The sequence below is a fragment of the Salvelinus alpinus genome, chromosome 38 (genome assembly GCF_045679555.1).
Source record: "Salvelinus alpinus chromosome 38, SLU_Salpinus.1, whole genome shotgun sequence".
Lineage (NCBI taxonomy): Eukaryota > Metazoa > Chordata > Actinopteri > Salmoniformes > Salmonidae > Salvelinus > Salvelinus alpinus.
Genome location: NC_092123.1, coordinates 13,385,132 through 13,398,035, shown reverse-complemented (window position 1 = coordinate 13,398,035; position 12,904 = coordinate 13,385,132). Strand labels below are relative to the sequence as shown.

The following is a 12,904-nucleotide window of genomic DNA, read 5'->3' as shown; positions in this document are numbered from 1 at the left end:
TTTCACAGATGGATCCAAGGACCCAGAATGTGGGCGCACAGGAGCAGGCGTTTATGTTCCTGAATTTGATGTGCAGATATGTAGAACAGTAACAGATGAACTGTCAGTATACTCAGTTGAACTGTTGGCGATAATAGTTGCCTTCCAGTGGGTGGAGGAAGTGTAACCTGTTAGAATTATAGTATGCTCAGATTTGCTGTATGTATTGAATAGTTTATCATATGGTAAATGGAATAGGAGTGACCTACTATTGGAGGTATTCATGTTATTATGGAGAATTGAGAGAATTGGTGTATTAGTGAGATTCTGCTGGGACCCAGCACATTTGGGTGTGGAAGGGAATGAAATTGTAGACCAGTTCTCCAAAAGAGCTTTAAAACGAGATATAATTGATATTAATGTTCCACTGGGTAGAGGTGAGGCCAAACATAAGATGTGTGGCAGAAGAGATGGGACTCTGAGAAGAAGTATTTACAGTGCATTCGGAAATTATTCAGACCCCTTCCCTTTTTCCACATTTTGTTACGTTACTGCCTTATTATAAAATGTATTAAATAAAAAAATATCCTCATCAATTGACACAATACCCCATAATGACAAAGCGAGAACAGATTTTTAGAAATGTTTGCTAATTTGTTCAAAATAAAAACCAGATACCTTACACCCTCTAGTGGTGTGGGGGCTGTGCTTTGGCAAAGTGGGTGGGTTATATCCTGCCTGTTTGGCCCTGTCCGGGGGTATCATCGGATGGGGCCACAGTGTCTCCTGACCCCTCCTGTCTCAGCCTCCAGTATTTATGCTGCAGTAGTTTATGTGTCGGGGGGCTAGGGTCTGTCTGTTATATATGGAGTACTTCTCCTGTCTTATCCGGCGTCCTGTGTGAATTTAAGTATGCTCTTTCTAATTCTCTCTTTCTCTCTTTCTTTCTCTCTCTGAGGTCCTGAGCCCTAGGACCATGCCTCAGGACTACCTGGCATGATGACTTCTTGCTGTCCCCAGTCCACCTGGCCGTGCTGCTCCTCCAGTTTCAACTGTTCTGCCTGCGGCTATGGAACCCTGACCTGTTCACCGGACGTGCTACCTGTCCCAGATCTGCTGTTTTCAACTCTCTAGAGACAGCAGGAGTGGTAGAGATACTTTCAATGATCGGCTATGAAAAGCCAACTGACATTTACTCCTGAGGTGCTGACCTGTTGCACCCTCGACAACTACTGTGATTATTATTATTTGATCATGCTGGTCCTATATGAACATTTGAAAATCTTGGCCATGTTCTGTTATAATCTCCACCCGGCACAGCCAGAAGAGGACTGGCCACCCCTCGTAGCCTGGTTCCTCTCTAGGTTTCTTCCTAGGTTTTGGCCTTTCTAGGGAGTTTTTATGCTTCTACACCTGCATTGCTTGCTGTTTGGGGTTTTAGGCTGGGTTTCTGTACAGCACTTTGAGATATCAGCTGATGTAAGAAGGGCTATATAAATAAATTTGATTTGATTATTTACAAGTATTCAGACACTTTGCTATGCGACTCGAAATTGAGCTCAGGTGCATACTGTTTCTATTGATCATCCTTGAGATGTTTCTACATCTTGATTTGAGTCCACCTATGGTAAATTCAATTGATTGGACATGGGCTCCTGAGTGGCACAGCGGTCTAAGTCACTGCATTTCAGTGCTAGAGGCATCACAACAGACACCCTGGTTAGAATCCAGGCTGTATCACAACCGGCGGTGATTGGGCGGTGCACAATTGGCCCAGTGTCATCTGGGTTTGGACGGTGTAGGCCGTCATTGTAAATAAGAATTTGACCTTAATTGACTTGCCTAGTTAAATAAAGGTTAAATATTTAAAAAATGTATTTAAAAAAAATTGGAAAGGCACACACCTGCCTATATAAGGTCCCACTGTTGACAGTGCATGTCAGAGCAAAAACCAAGCCATAAGGTCGAAGGAATTGTCTGTAGAGCTCCGAGACAGGATTGTGTTGAGACACAGATCTGGGGAAGTGTATAAAATAAATTCTGCAGCATTAAAGATCCCCAAGAACACAGTAGCCTCCGTAATTCTTAAATGGAAGAAGTTTGGAACCACCAATACTCTTCCTAGAGCTGGTTGCCCGGCCAAACAGTAATCGAGGGAGAAGGGCCTTGGTCAGAGAGATGACCATGAACCCGATGGTCACTCTGACAGAGTTTCAGAGTTCCTCTGTAGAGATGGGAGAACATTCCAGAAGGACAATCAATCTCTGCAGCACTCCACTAATCAGGTGTTAATGGTTGAGTGGCCAGACGAAAGTCACTCCTAAGTAAAAGGCACATGAAAGCCCGCTTGGAGTTTGCCAATAGGCACCTAAAGAAACAAGATTCTCTGGTCTGATGAAACCAAGTTGGAACTCTTTGGCCTGAATGCCAAGCGTCACATCTGGAGGAAACCAGGCACCATCCCTATGGTGATGCATGGTGGTGGCAGCAATTTCTGCTTCAACAAAGTACTGAGTAAAGGGTCTGAATACTTATGTAAATGGAAGGAAGAGTTGGTGTTTGCTCGATTGCGCTTAAGAAATTGTACATTGAACTTGTCATTACATGTGGTTGGCAAGCATGTGAATGGTTTGTGTCTGGAGTGTATGGTCGATGAAACGGTGGAGCATATGTTGTTATTTTTGTAAGTATGTTGAAGAGAGGGTTGGATTGAAGTGTAGGGTCATTCAGGTTGGGAAAGGATTTTGTGGATGGGGGAAGGGTCTATTAGAAGTTAGTAGTGCTCTTTTTTATTTTCTCAGAAGTACTGCGTTAGGTAGGAGGATTTAGAAACGTTATAAACCGTGAAGGACCACACACTCCAGCACAGTAGGTGGCGGCATGCACCTTTAACGTTGGTTTGCGGACCACTATTATATCATAGAAGAAGAGCTCGCGAGATCTGGATGTATTGTACGAGGCTAGTTGTGAACGGAATACAACTTTGTAACGCCGAGTACAGCAGCTTTCAAGATTCGGTTTATGCACGTGGGCTTTACAATCAAATATTGAAGCATGTCAAGGTAGCGATCAGGCACAACGGACGACTTAACGACACATTTGGAAGTGGCAGTTGAGTTGCCTGCTAATCTACATTACTTAGCTATATTGAGAACTGTCAAGCTAGCTAGCTACTTGTCTGTCACACTTGACACAAGAGACTGGACGAGTGGCTCCGTCGCCAGGTACATCCTATTCTTTTGCACTCAGTTGTAACCATGTGGCCCTGCATAACAATATTTAGGCCGCTTCTATTGAAATTAAGAAGCAGGTATGCTTTCTCAAAGGACACTCAGCTAACGTTAGTGTCACCAAGCAAACTGATCTTCAGACCCAGTGCATCATGTACAGGGGTGGGGAAGAAATGGACTCGACCAACAGGATACGACACGGGGTTGAAGACCTACAACAGCCTCACCAAACAGAAAGAACCTCTGGTATTGGCGAAGGAAGGAATTGCTACTTGGTATGGAAAACATGGGATTTCATATAGCTAATTTACTGCTGCTGACCGGGTATTGACGGTAGTAACTATTTGTACTGTTACTGCAGGTATAGCTGTGGGCCCACTGTCTATGACCATGCTCACCTGGGGCATGCATGGTAACCCACTCTCAAAGTATATTTTCAATGATACAAAATTAAATGTCATAAGTTGATTTTGCTGTACTGAAACGGCTGAACTTTAATCTCTCTCTTAGTTCCTATGTCAGATTTGACATTATCCAGAGGGTTCTATCCAGGGTCTTTGGCATCAATGTCATTCATGTCATGGTCATCACTGACATCGATGATAAAATCATTAGAAGAGCTTTGGAGGTAGGCTTATTATTCCTCCAATGCAGCCCTTATAATTGAGATGCTGTTGTGCTGATGATATTGATGTATTTTTCGTACTTTGATTATATTTTTGATGACATTGCAGAATAGCATATCTCCAACAGTCCTCGCCAGAATGTACGAGGAGGAATTTAAAAATGACATGTTAGCCCTGAAGGTGTGTGAGTATGTAATGTTTGCTGGGTGGAAGAAATTTGAGCTTTTGTTAGCTGTGTATTATATAGTACTTACCCTGCATACATTAATTACTGCACATATATTTGATATGTTGGCAAAGATATGCATGTTTATTTATATTTTTCAAGGTTCTTCCTCCTGCTGTGTACTTGAGGGTCACTGAGAATATACCTCAAATCGTGGCTTTCATTGAGGGCATCATCAGAAATGAACACGCCTATGCCACAAAACAAGGTATGTCTATATGTAAAAGTCATTGTTGATACATTCTCGTTGTTACTTTCTCAAGCCAAGATCAGTTTGTAAATAGTTGCAGGATCTGAATTCCAGGTGTTCATTCTTCTGCAGGGGACGTGTATTTCGATATCGGGTCCATCGGGGACCGTTACGGCAAGCTTATGGGTGCTAGAGATGCAGTTGGTGAGCCTGGTACGTGTTTACATCACTTCATTGTGACATGTTTTTGTATTTCACCTTTATTTAACCAGGTAGGCCAGGTAGACCTGGCCAAGATAAAGCAAAGCAGTTTGACAAAAAACAACAACACAGAGTTACACATGGGATAAACAAAAGTACAGTTAATAACAATAGAAAAATCTATATACAGTGTGTGCAAATAGGGTAAGGAGGTAAGGCAATAAATAGGCCATAGTAGCGAAGAAATTACAATTTAGCAAATTAACACTGGAGTGATAGATGTGCAGATGATGATATGCAAGTAGAAATACTGGTGTGCAAAAGAGAGAAAAAAATTAAATAAAAACAATACGGGGATGAGATAGGTAGTTGTATGGGCTATTTACAGATGGGCTGTGTACAGCTGCAGCAATCGGTAAGCTGCTCAGATAGCTGATGCTTAACGTTAGTGAGGGAGATATGTCTCCAACTTCAGCGATTTTTGCAATTCGTTCCAGTCATTGGCAGCAGAGAACTGGAAGGAAAGGCAGCCAACGAGGTGTTGGCTTTGGGGATGACCAATGAAATATACCTGCTGGAGCGCGTGCTACGGGTGGATGTTGTTATGGTGACCAGTGAGCTGAGATAAGGCGGTGCTTTAAGTCAGAACCTTTCAGAGTAGTGATGCGGGCGGGTGCGGGCAGCGATCGGTTGAAGAGCATGCATGTAGTTTTACTAGCGTTTAAGAGCAGTTGGAGGCCACGGAAGGAGTGTTGTATGGCATTGAAGCTCGGAGGTTTGTAAACACAGTGTCCAAAGAAGGGCCAGATGTATACAGAATGGTGTCGTCTGCGTAGAGGTGGATCAAGGAATCACCCGCAGCAAGAGCGACATCATTGATATATACATAAAAAAGGTTCGGCCCGAAAATTGAACCATGTGGTACCCCCATAGAGACTGCCAGAGGTCCGGACAACAGGCCCTCCGATTTGACACACTGAACTCTATCTGAGAAGTAGTTGGTGAACTAGGCGAGGCAGTCATTTGAGAAACTAAGGCTGTTGAGTCTGCCGATAAGAATACGGTGATTGACAGAGTCGAAAGCCTTGGCCAGGTCGATGAAGATGGCTGCACAGTACTGTCTTTTAATGATGGCGGTTATGATATCGTTTAGTACCTTGAGCGTGGCTGAGGTGCACCTGTGACCAGCTCGGAAACTGGATTGCACAGCGGAAAAGGTACGGTGGGATTTGAAATGGTCAGTGATCTGTTTGTTCACTTGGCTTTTCAAAGACTTTGGAAAGGCAGGGCAGGATGGATATAGGTCTGTAACAGTTTGGGTATAGTGTCACCCCCTTTGAAGAGGGGGATGACCGTGGCAGCTTTCCAATCTTTAGGAATCTCGGACGATACGAAAGAGAGGTTGAACACACCAGTAATAGGGGTTGCAACAATGGTGGCGGATAATTTTAGAAAGAGAGGGTCCAGATTGTCTAGCCCAGCTGATATGTACGGGTCCAGGTTTTGCAGCTCTTTCAGAACATCTGCAATCTGGATTTGGTGAAGGAGAAGCTGGGGAGGCTTGGGCAAGTAGCTGCGGGGGGTGCGGAGCTGTTGGCCGGGGTTGGGGTAGCCAGGAGGAAAGCATGGCCAGCCGTAGAGAAATGCTTATTGAAATTCTCGATTATCATGGATTTATCGGTGGTGACAGTGTTTCCTAGCCTCAGTGCAGTGGGCAGCTGGCAGGAGGTGCTCTTATTCTCCGTGGACTTTACAGGGTCCCAGAACTTTTTGGCGTTAGAGCTGCAGGATGCAAATTTCTGTTTGAAAATGCTAGCCTTTGCTTTCCTGACTGACTGTGTGTATTGGTTCCTGACTTCCCTGAAAAGTTGCATATCGCGGGGACTATTCGATGCTAGTGCAGTACACCACTGGATGTTTTTGTGCTGGTCAAGGGCAGTCAGGTCTGGAGTGAACCAAGGGCTATATCTGTTCTTAGTTCTACATTTTTTGAAAGGGGCATGCTTATTTAAGATGGTGAGGAAATTACTGTTAAAGAACAACCAGGCATCCTCTACTGACGGGATGAGGTCAATATCCTTCCAGGATACCCGGGCCAGGTCGATTAGAAAGGCCTGTTCGCAGAAGTGTTTTAGGGAACATTTGACAGTGATGAGGGTTGGTCGTTTGACCCCGGACCCATAACGGATGCAGGCAGTGATCGAAAACAGCTGAGGTGTATTTGGAGGGCAAGTTGGTCAGGATAATATCTATAAGGGTGCCCATGTTTATGGATTTAGGGTTGTACCTGGTGGGTTCCTTGATAATTTGTGTGAGATTGAGGGCATCTAGCTTAGATTGTACTTCCTTTGTGTTTGGAAGACTGCATTATGCTTTTTCAAAACCATAGTCAATGATTGACTAACTGATACATGTTTTGGGTAGGAACTAAGCTTTAACATACTGTTTCCTAGGGGACACAGAGAAACGGGACAGCAGAGATTTTGCCCTGTGGAAGGCTTCCAAGCCGCAGGAGCCCTCCTGGGAGTCTCCCTGGGGCAAGGGAAGACCCGGCTGGCACATCGAATGCTCCACCATTGCCAGGTGCCAACCTCATTTTACTAACCCTTGGTTATTGAAGAATAACCCTATATTCATCATTTAGGACTGACATAGTACCAGATCTGTTTGTGCTGTCTTGCCATTGAAAATGACCACTGGAGTTGGCAAGACGGCACAAACAGATCTGGAACCAGGCTACTTTAGGTCATCATCATGTCTTTGCTTTTGTTTTCAACTCATTCTCTGTCACAGCAAGAAATATTTGCCTACCTACCATGGCTTGTGTTTAATCTGATAAAATATGCATTTTATTATCACCATGTAATTTATATGTTGGGAGTTTACTGTATGGAGTTAAATAATCCCCCTGGTGTCTGTCACTTTGGGCTGAAAGTATATGGGAATGCATTTCGATCCGTTTTCCGAAGGTTTACTATCACCTCTCCATTCTCCAGCTCTGTGTTTGGAAGTCAGCTGGACATTCACTCTGGGGGCGTCGATCTGGCCTTCCCTCACCATGAGAATGAGATCGCCCAGTGTGAGGCCTACCACCAGTGTGGCCAGTGGGGGAACTACTTCCTGCATTCAGGTAGGACTCCACAGTCCTGTGACACGTAGGTCGTATTCAGTAGGGCACACCGTAGCAAAACGGAAATGATTTTCTTCTTATTGTACATGTCCAAGGGAGTCTCTTTATGTTTCAGTCGGTTTTATTTAGATTGAAAGATAATTAACATGACTGTGATGTCCACTTACATGGATTATGCTTTACTCAAGTCCTCCATGGGTAACGATGGAGATGATTCATATCTGTATTTCTACTTTTACTTTGTTTTCTTATGCAGGACATTTACATCTTAAAGGAAGTGCTGAGAAAATGTCAAAGTCCTTGAATAATTATATATCGATAAAGGTAAAGTGTTGATCTACAGTACATTACTACTTTTAAATCAATAAACATCATTACATGGTTTCAGGCTTGCACTATAGAAAAGGTCATTTGTTTTATAACAAGCCTTCATTCTTCCTAATTGAGGTAATATGTACTTCATGTGTATTCATCTCTCTCACTTGTAGGATTTCCTAGAATCGTACTCCGCCAATGAGTTCCGAATGTTCTGCCTTCTGACCAAATACAGATCAGGTGTGAACCTTTTTGGTTGTTTTGATGATGGTAAACTGGTTTTAATTCTACTCAAGTGATGTTGAGCTCTGGGGTCATCTTTTTTGTTGTTCGCAGCAATCGACTACAGTGACGCCAGCTTGAACGAAGCTCAGAGCTCCCTGGCAACCATTACTGCCTTCACCCATGATGCCCAGGCCTACATGAGGGGCCAGCTGCAGTGCCAGGCTGTGCAGGAGGGGGCATTATGGGAAAGGTAGGGCCTACATCTCCTTTCTGCTATTATACTTTATATGCAGTGTAGTACCGCATTGAATACACACACACACATTCATTCTAGTGCAGGAACGTCGCATCAGGAGAGTCACGTGCATTCTCAGTTCATTGAGACATTACTGCCATTTTCGTTTCTGATGACGCCTTTGTCAGGGTGATACGTTCACTGGCATATTTTACACAAGGTGGGTCACTTATCTATGTTTAAGTGTCGTAGGTCAGGTTGAACAGTTCATTTTCCTACCATATCCCATGTCCTTCGGAAGGTAAGCAGATTAACCTCGACCAATTCTTTGGCGTCTGTGTTTTCAAGGTTAGCTGAAACCAAAGCAAACGTTGTCAGAGCGCTGGCAGATGACTTTGATACGCCAAGGGTCGTTAATGCCATCATGAGCCTTGTTTACCATGGGAACCGCCATCTTCAGCCCGTCACTAAGGTAACCTGTCCAAGATGAGAACCATGACAAATGTAGCGTACCACTCTGAGGAACAGTTTCAGGCAAAGAAAGTCAACGTCTCAGCATGTCAACACACAACTAACCTGAATAAGATGTAACATAATCACAAGTCATACCTTCACACATTGCATTGAATTGTTACAAAGATGACACAATTTCTCATGTAGATATTCCTGTGTTTCATAAGGGGATGGCTTGTACTGTATGGTGAATGGTTCACTGTTACTTGTTGTGCCTTGTCTGAGTAGCCTGACAGATCACCAAGGAGCCCAGCTGTGTTTGGGGCCTTCCTCACCTACATCAGGGAAGTCTTTGATGTCCTGGGGGTCGACCTGCTGGACAGAAAGGTCAGAGATTAAAGTTCATAGTAACACACAGCTGGCTGACATTATGACGGCACAATAGGAGTGTATCTCCTCAAATACTCAGCGCACCACTAAGGCCGGGGTTCAATCCGATCGGGCTTTGCACCTTTTAAAGCAATGTTCGCGGAGACCGTATTCACAGTAAAGGCAGCATATGTCGGCTCAATCAGAAATAGACTTTAAATATCAATAAGCACTATTATACGGATCTACCACTGATTGGATTGAATCCTGGCCTTATTCCAGTGCAACATATGATTGTGTGTCTGCACCGTTTTAATGGTAAATGTCCATAAACGATTGCCACCATCTCTTTGATGTAAATACCAGCAGTATTGGTAGTATGGGGTAGTATGTTGTCTTTTTGATGCAAGTTACTGTTTTTCTGTGGTTAAAATGGCACCTATTATTGGCCTAAAATCAGGTTAATTATAACCATTTTATGTTACATTTGACATTTTAGTAATTTAGCAGACACTTTTATCTAGGGCGACTTAAGTGTAAGTGCATACACGTAAGTGCATACATTTTTGTACTGGTCCACCGTGGGAATCGAATCCACAAACCTGAGCCACACAGGACCATAACCCTAACTGCTTTACTTGTTCCATATCTCACCTCTCTTCATCTTCAGGAGGCTCATTCTGTTGATTCTTCGGGGACCCTGGAGAACGTGGTGGAGCAGTTGGCTCGTTTCCGTAGCGATGTGCGGGCCTTCGCTTTGTCCGTGGAAGACACGCCCCCTGGAGAGCCCGCCCATGCCAGTCCAAGACAACGCTCCGAAAAGTTACCCCTCCTCAAGGCCTGCGACACCCTGCGGAAAGACCTTGCGTCTATGGGAGTGCACATAAGGGTTAGTGTGTGTGTAGGTCAGTGGAGGCTCCTCAAAGGAGGAAGGGGAAGACGATCCTACTCAGTGAGTTTCATTAAAAATAGTGAAACATTAAGAAAGTTATCCTTTTTAGATAAATCTATACTAAATATATTCACACCAAATAACTGATTAAAACACTGTTTTGAAATGAAGGTCTACAGTAGCCTCAACAGCACTCTCTCAGGTAGCACCATGGTGTAGCCAGAGAACAGCTAGTTTCCGTCCTCAGGTTCTGTATTGAAGTCAATAAACCCAAGGAGGCTCATGGTTCTCACCCCCTTCCATAGACTTACACAATAATTATAGCGACTTCCAGAGGACGTCCTCCAACATATCAGAGCTCTTGCAACATTAACTAACACGTTATCCTACCAATCAAAAGTGTGGACATTTACAAGCTAAAATGAACGAGAGAAACTGTGCAAATTACTTGTGCTAATTTTGTTAGCATTTTGGTAATAGACACCCAATGGACTTTTTGCATTGTTAGCGCCCCCTTGTATGCTAAGCTGGTAATAGCATAAATCCCAGAATGGCAGAATAACAGTATAAAAATCTGGATAACACCCAAGCATATTGTAGCGGGTTTACTAACGCGTTACTTCTAGTAGCTATGTTGACTGTGACATTAACTAATATGGTGATAATTGTAGGCTGTGTGTAGCGGTTAGCGGGTATGTTATGAAAATTTGTCTTGGAGAGGTTTTTTCACTGGGTCACAGACAGCTGTTGTGCACCAAGGTCCACAAGTGAAGAGAAAAGGTAAGATGCGAGAAGGAATTATACATTGAGCAAGGTGATGATGCTGTTTGTATGTGGCTGCTATGAAAGTGAACTGTGTGTGCGGGTGATCAGGGGTGTATTCCTTCTGCCAATTCTGTTGCAAAACGTTTCTTAAATGTAAGTAAATGGGATGGACCGACCTGCAATAGAAACTCTTGTTTTGGTTGTAAAATGGAACAAATGTTTGGACTAGATGCAGGCAAGAGTGTGCAAGGCGGTATTGAATGTGTCACTGCCACCTTTCTCTCAAACTCCTGTGCACCTATGTTAATACGTTATAAACTTACATATGTAGGTTAGGTTGTAGCAACCTCATGATGGGTATAGGGCAAATTCAAGTATCATGTAGTAGCCTAAACCTATCGATGTTACATTGAGCTGGGTGAATGGAATATGAATGACATGAGTAAAGAAAGTTTTGGAAGCACTGGATTAGCTCTCATTTAGCATTTAATTGTCAGATTTCCTTTAGGCAAGTAATATTTGAATGAAGAAAAAAATCACATTTAACACTTGAAATATTTTTCCTCAAAAGTAAAACCTTAGGTTTTAAAGTAAAACTAATCCAAGAAGTTGAACACTTAGAAACTTTATGCCATCTATTGTCTAAAAATACATCCTGCATAGCTATGAACTGATATTGCAAAATATGCCATACTGTTATAACTTGCTTGAAAGACTTGAGTGTTTGTAGTATGAGGAGGTTTAACTGGGTGACATTCCTTCATTATGACTCAAGTTGTTCTTTTTTTTCTGGATTCAGGACAGAGGCCCCAACTCCACGTGGGAGATTTCGCAAAAGAGGCCAGCTGGCCAGGACAAGAAATAATAGAACAGAATTGCGAACAGAATGTGCTTAGATTGAGTTTTGTATGAAGATTGAGGACTACCACAAAGACTGGGAGACATGGTTGGACATGGTTGGAGCTGCTATGATGTTGACGGTTTACTCAAGACTTTGGAAGGATTGGTATAATGGAATTTGTCATAGGGCAGGTTGGACTATATCACAGGCATTGGATATGATACTATCACATAGTTATAAATGGGATTGTCATAAAATTATACTTAGGTCTGCAAAAAAGTGTTGACAGAATTGTATATAAAATATTGTTAATGTAAAATATTTTTCACCAAGCTACTTGATTCAAAGTAAAATGTATTTCAGGGGAATGACTATCAAATATGTAAATCTTTTGAAATCAGAATTGTCAAATTATTCCTGTGCAAAATGCCATTTAAATTATTACACACTAAAACAAAATATAAATGCAACATGTAAAGTCTTGGTCCCATGTTTCATGAGCTGAAATAGAAAATCAAAGACATTTTCCATATGCACAAAAAGGTTATTTTCTCAAATGTTGTGCACACATTTGTTTACATCCCTGTTAGTGAGCAATTCACCTTTGCCAAGATAATCCATCCACCAGACAGGTGTGACATATCAAGAAGTTGATTAAACGGCATGGCCATTACACAGGTGCACCTTGTCCTGGGGACAAAAGGCCACTTTAAAAGGTGCAGTTTTGTCGCCCAAAATAATGCCACAGATGTCTCAAGTTTTGAGGGAGTGTGTTATTGCCATGCTGACTCCACGAATATCCACCAGAGCTGTTGCCAGATAATTTAATTTTCAATTCTCTACCATAAGCTGCCTCCAACGTTGTCCAGTGGATTTTGCCTGCTATTTTTGTTCAGTGTTTGTCTTTCTGTTGTTACATTATACTAATTGCTACTGATTTCATCAACACACACACATTAGAGGGGGTGGAAATATAGAAGTAAAAATATGCCAACCATTGTGATTAAACGTTCATTTCTCAGTTTATTAATTGTTATCAAATAAACGTCACAAGACAAATATAGCACAACAAATACAATAGCTACACCCATGCAAATTTAAAGGGGAACCCCTCTTTGGGTTGGTGGAGCACATTTACATTTTCCAATCAAATCTCAGTAATTTGATTGATGTTCTTGCATGCTCGTTGGCCAGATAGTACTTTAAAACGTCCAGCAGTCGTTCGCC

At 42.6% G+C, this 12,904-nt stretch overlaps 1 protein-coding gene across 3 annotated transcripts; it reads left to right on the top strand.

Moving 5' to 3' along the window:
* Positions 1 to 2,844: 2,844 nt before the first annotated feature.
* cars2 (cysteinyl-tRNA synthetase 2, mitochondrial) lies at positions 2,845 to 12,147 on the top strand. 3 transcript variants are annotated; one of them, XM_071387250.1, is made up of 15 exons: positions 2,845 to 3,484; positions 3,571 to 3,621; positions 3,720 to 3,837; positions 3,944 to 4,015; positions 4,164 to 4,269; positions 4,384 to 4,464; positions 6,906 to 7,035; positions 7,449 to 7,582; positions 7,839 to 7,906; positions 8,071 to 8,137; positions 8,234 to 8,372; positions 8,706 to 8,829; positions 9,099 to 9,197; positions 9,850 to 10,068; positions 11,636 to 12,147. In XM_071387250.1, exons 1-15 carry the CDS (start codon positions 3,237 to 3,239, stop codon positions 11,699 to 11,701), a joined length of 1,722 nt encoding a protein of 573 aa, XP_071243351.1. In that variant the 5' UTR covers positions 2,845 to 3,236; the 3' UTR covers positions 11,702 to 12,147. The 3 variants fall into 3 exon arrangements, with proteins under 3 accessions (XP_071243351.1, XP_071243353.1, XP_071243352.1); XM_071387252.1 differs by lacking the exon at positions 3,944 to 4,015 and having other exon boundaries at positions 2,923 to 3,484; XM_071387251.1 differs by lacking the exon at positions 3,571 to 3,621 and having other exon boundaries at positions 3,090 to 3,484.
* The last annotated feature ends 757 nt before the right edge of the window (positions 12,148 to 12,904 follow it).

Excerpts from the sequence above, each read along its gene's own strand:
- cars2 (XM_071387250.1), top strand. The coding sequence starts at position 3,237 with ATGTGGCCCTGCATAACAATATTTAGGCCGCTTCTATTGAAATTAAGA. Across the intron at positions 4,465-6,905 it reads AGATGCAGTTGGTGAGCCTG|GGGACACAGAGAAACGGGAC; the intron begins GTACGTGTTTAC and ends ACTGTTTCCTAG. Across the intron at positions 10,069-11,635 it reads CTATGGGAGTGCACATAAGG|GACAGAGGCCCCAACTCCAC; the intron begins GTTAGTGTGTGT and ends TTCTGGATTCAG.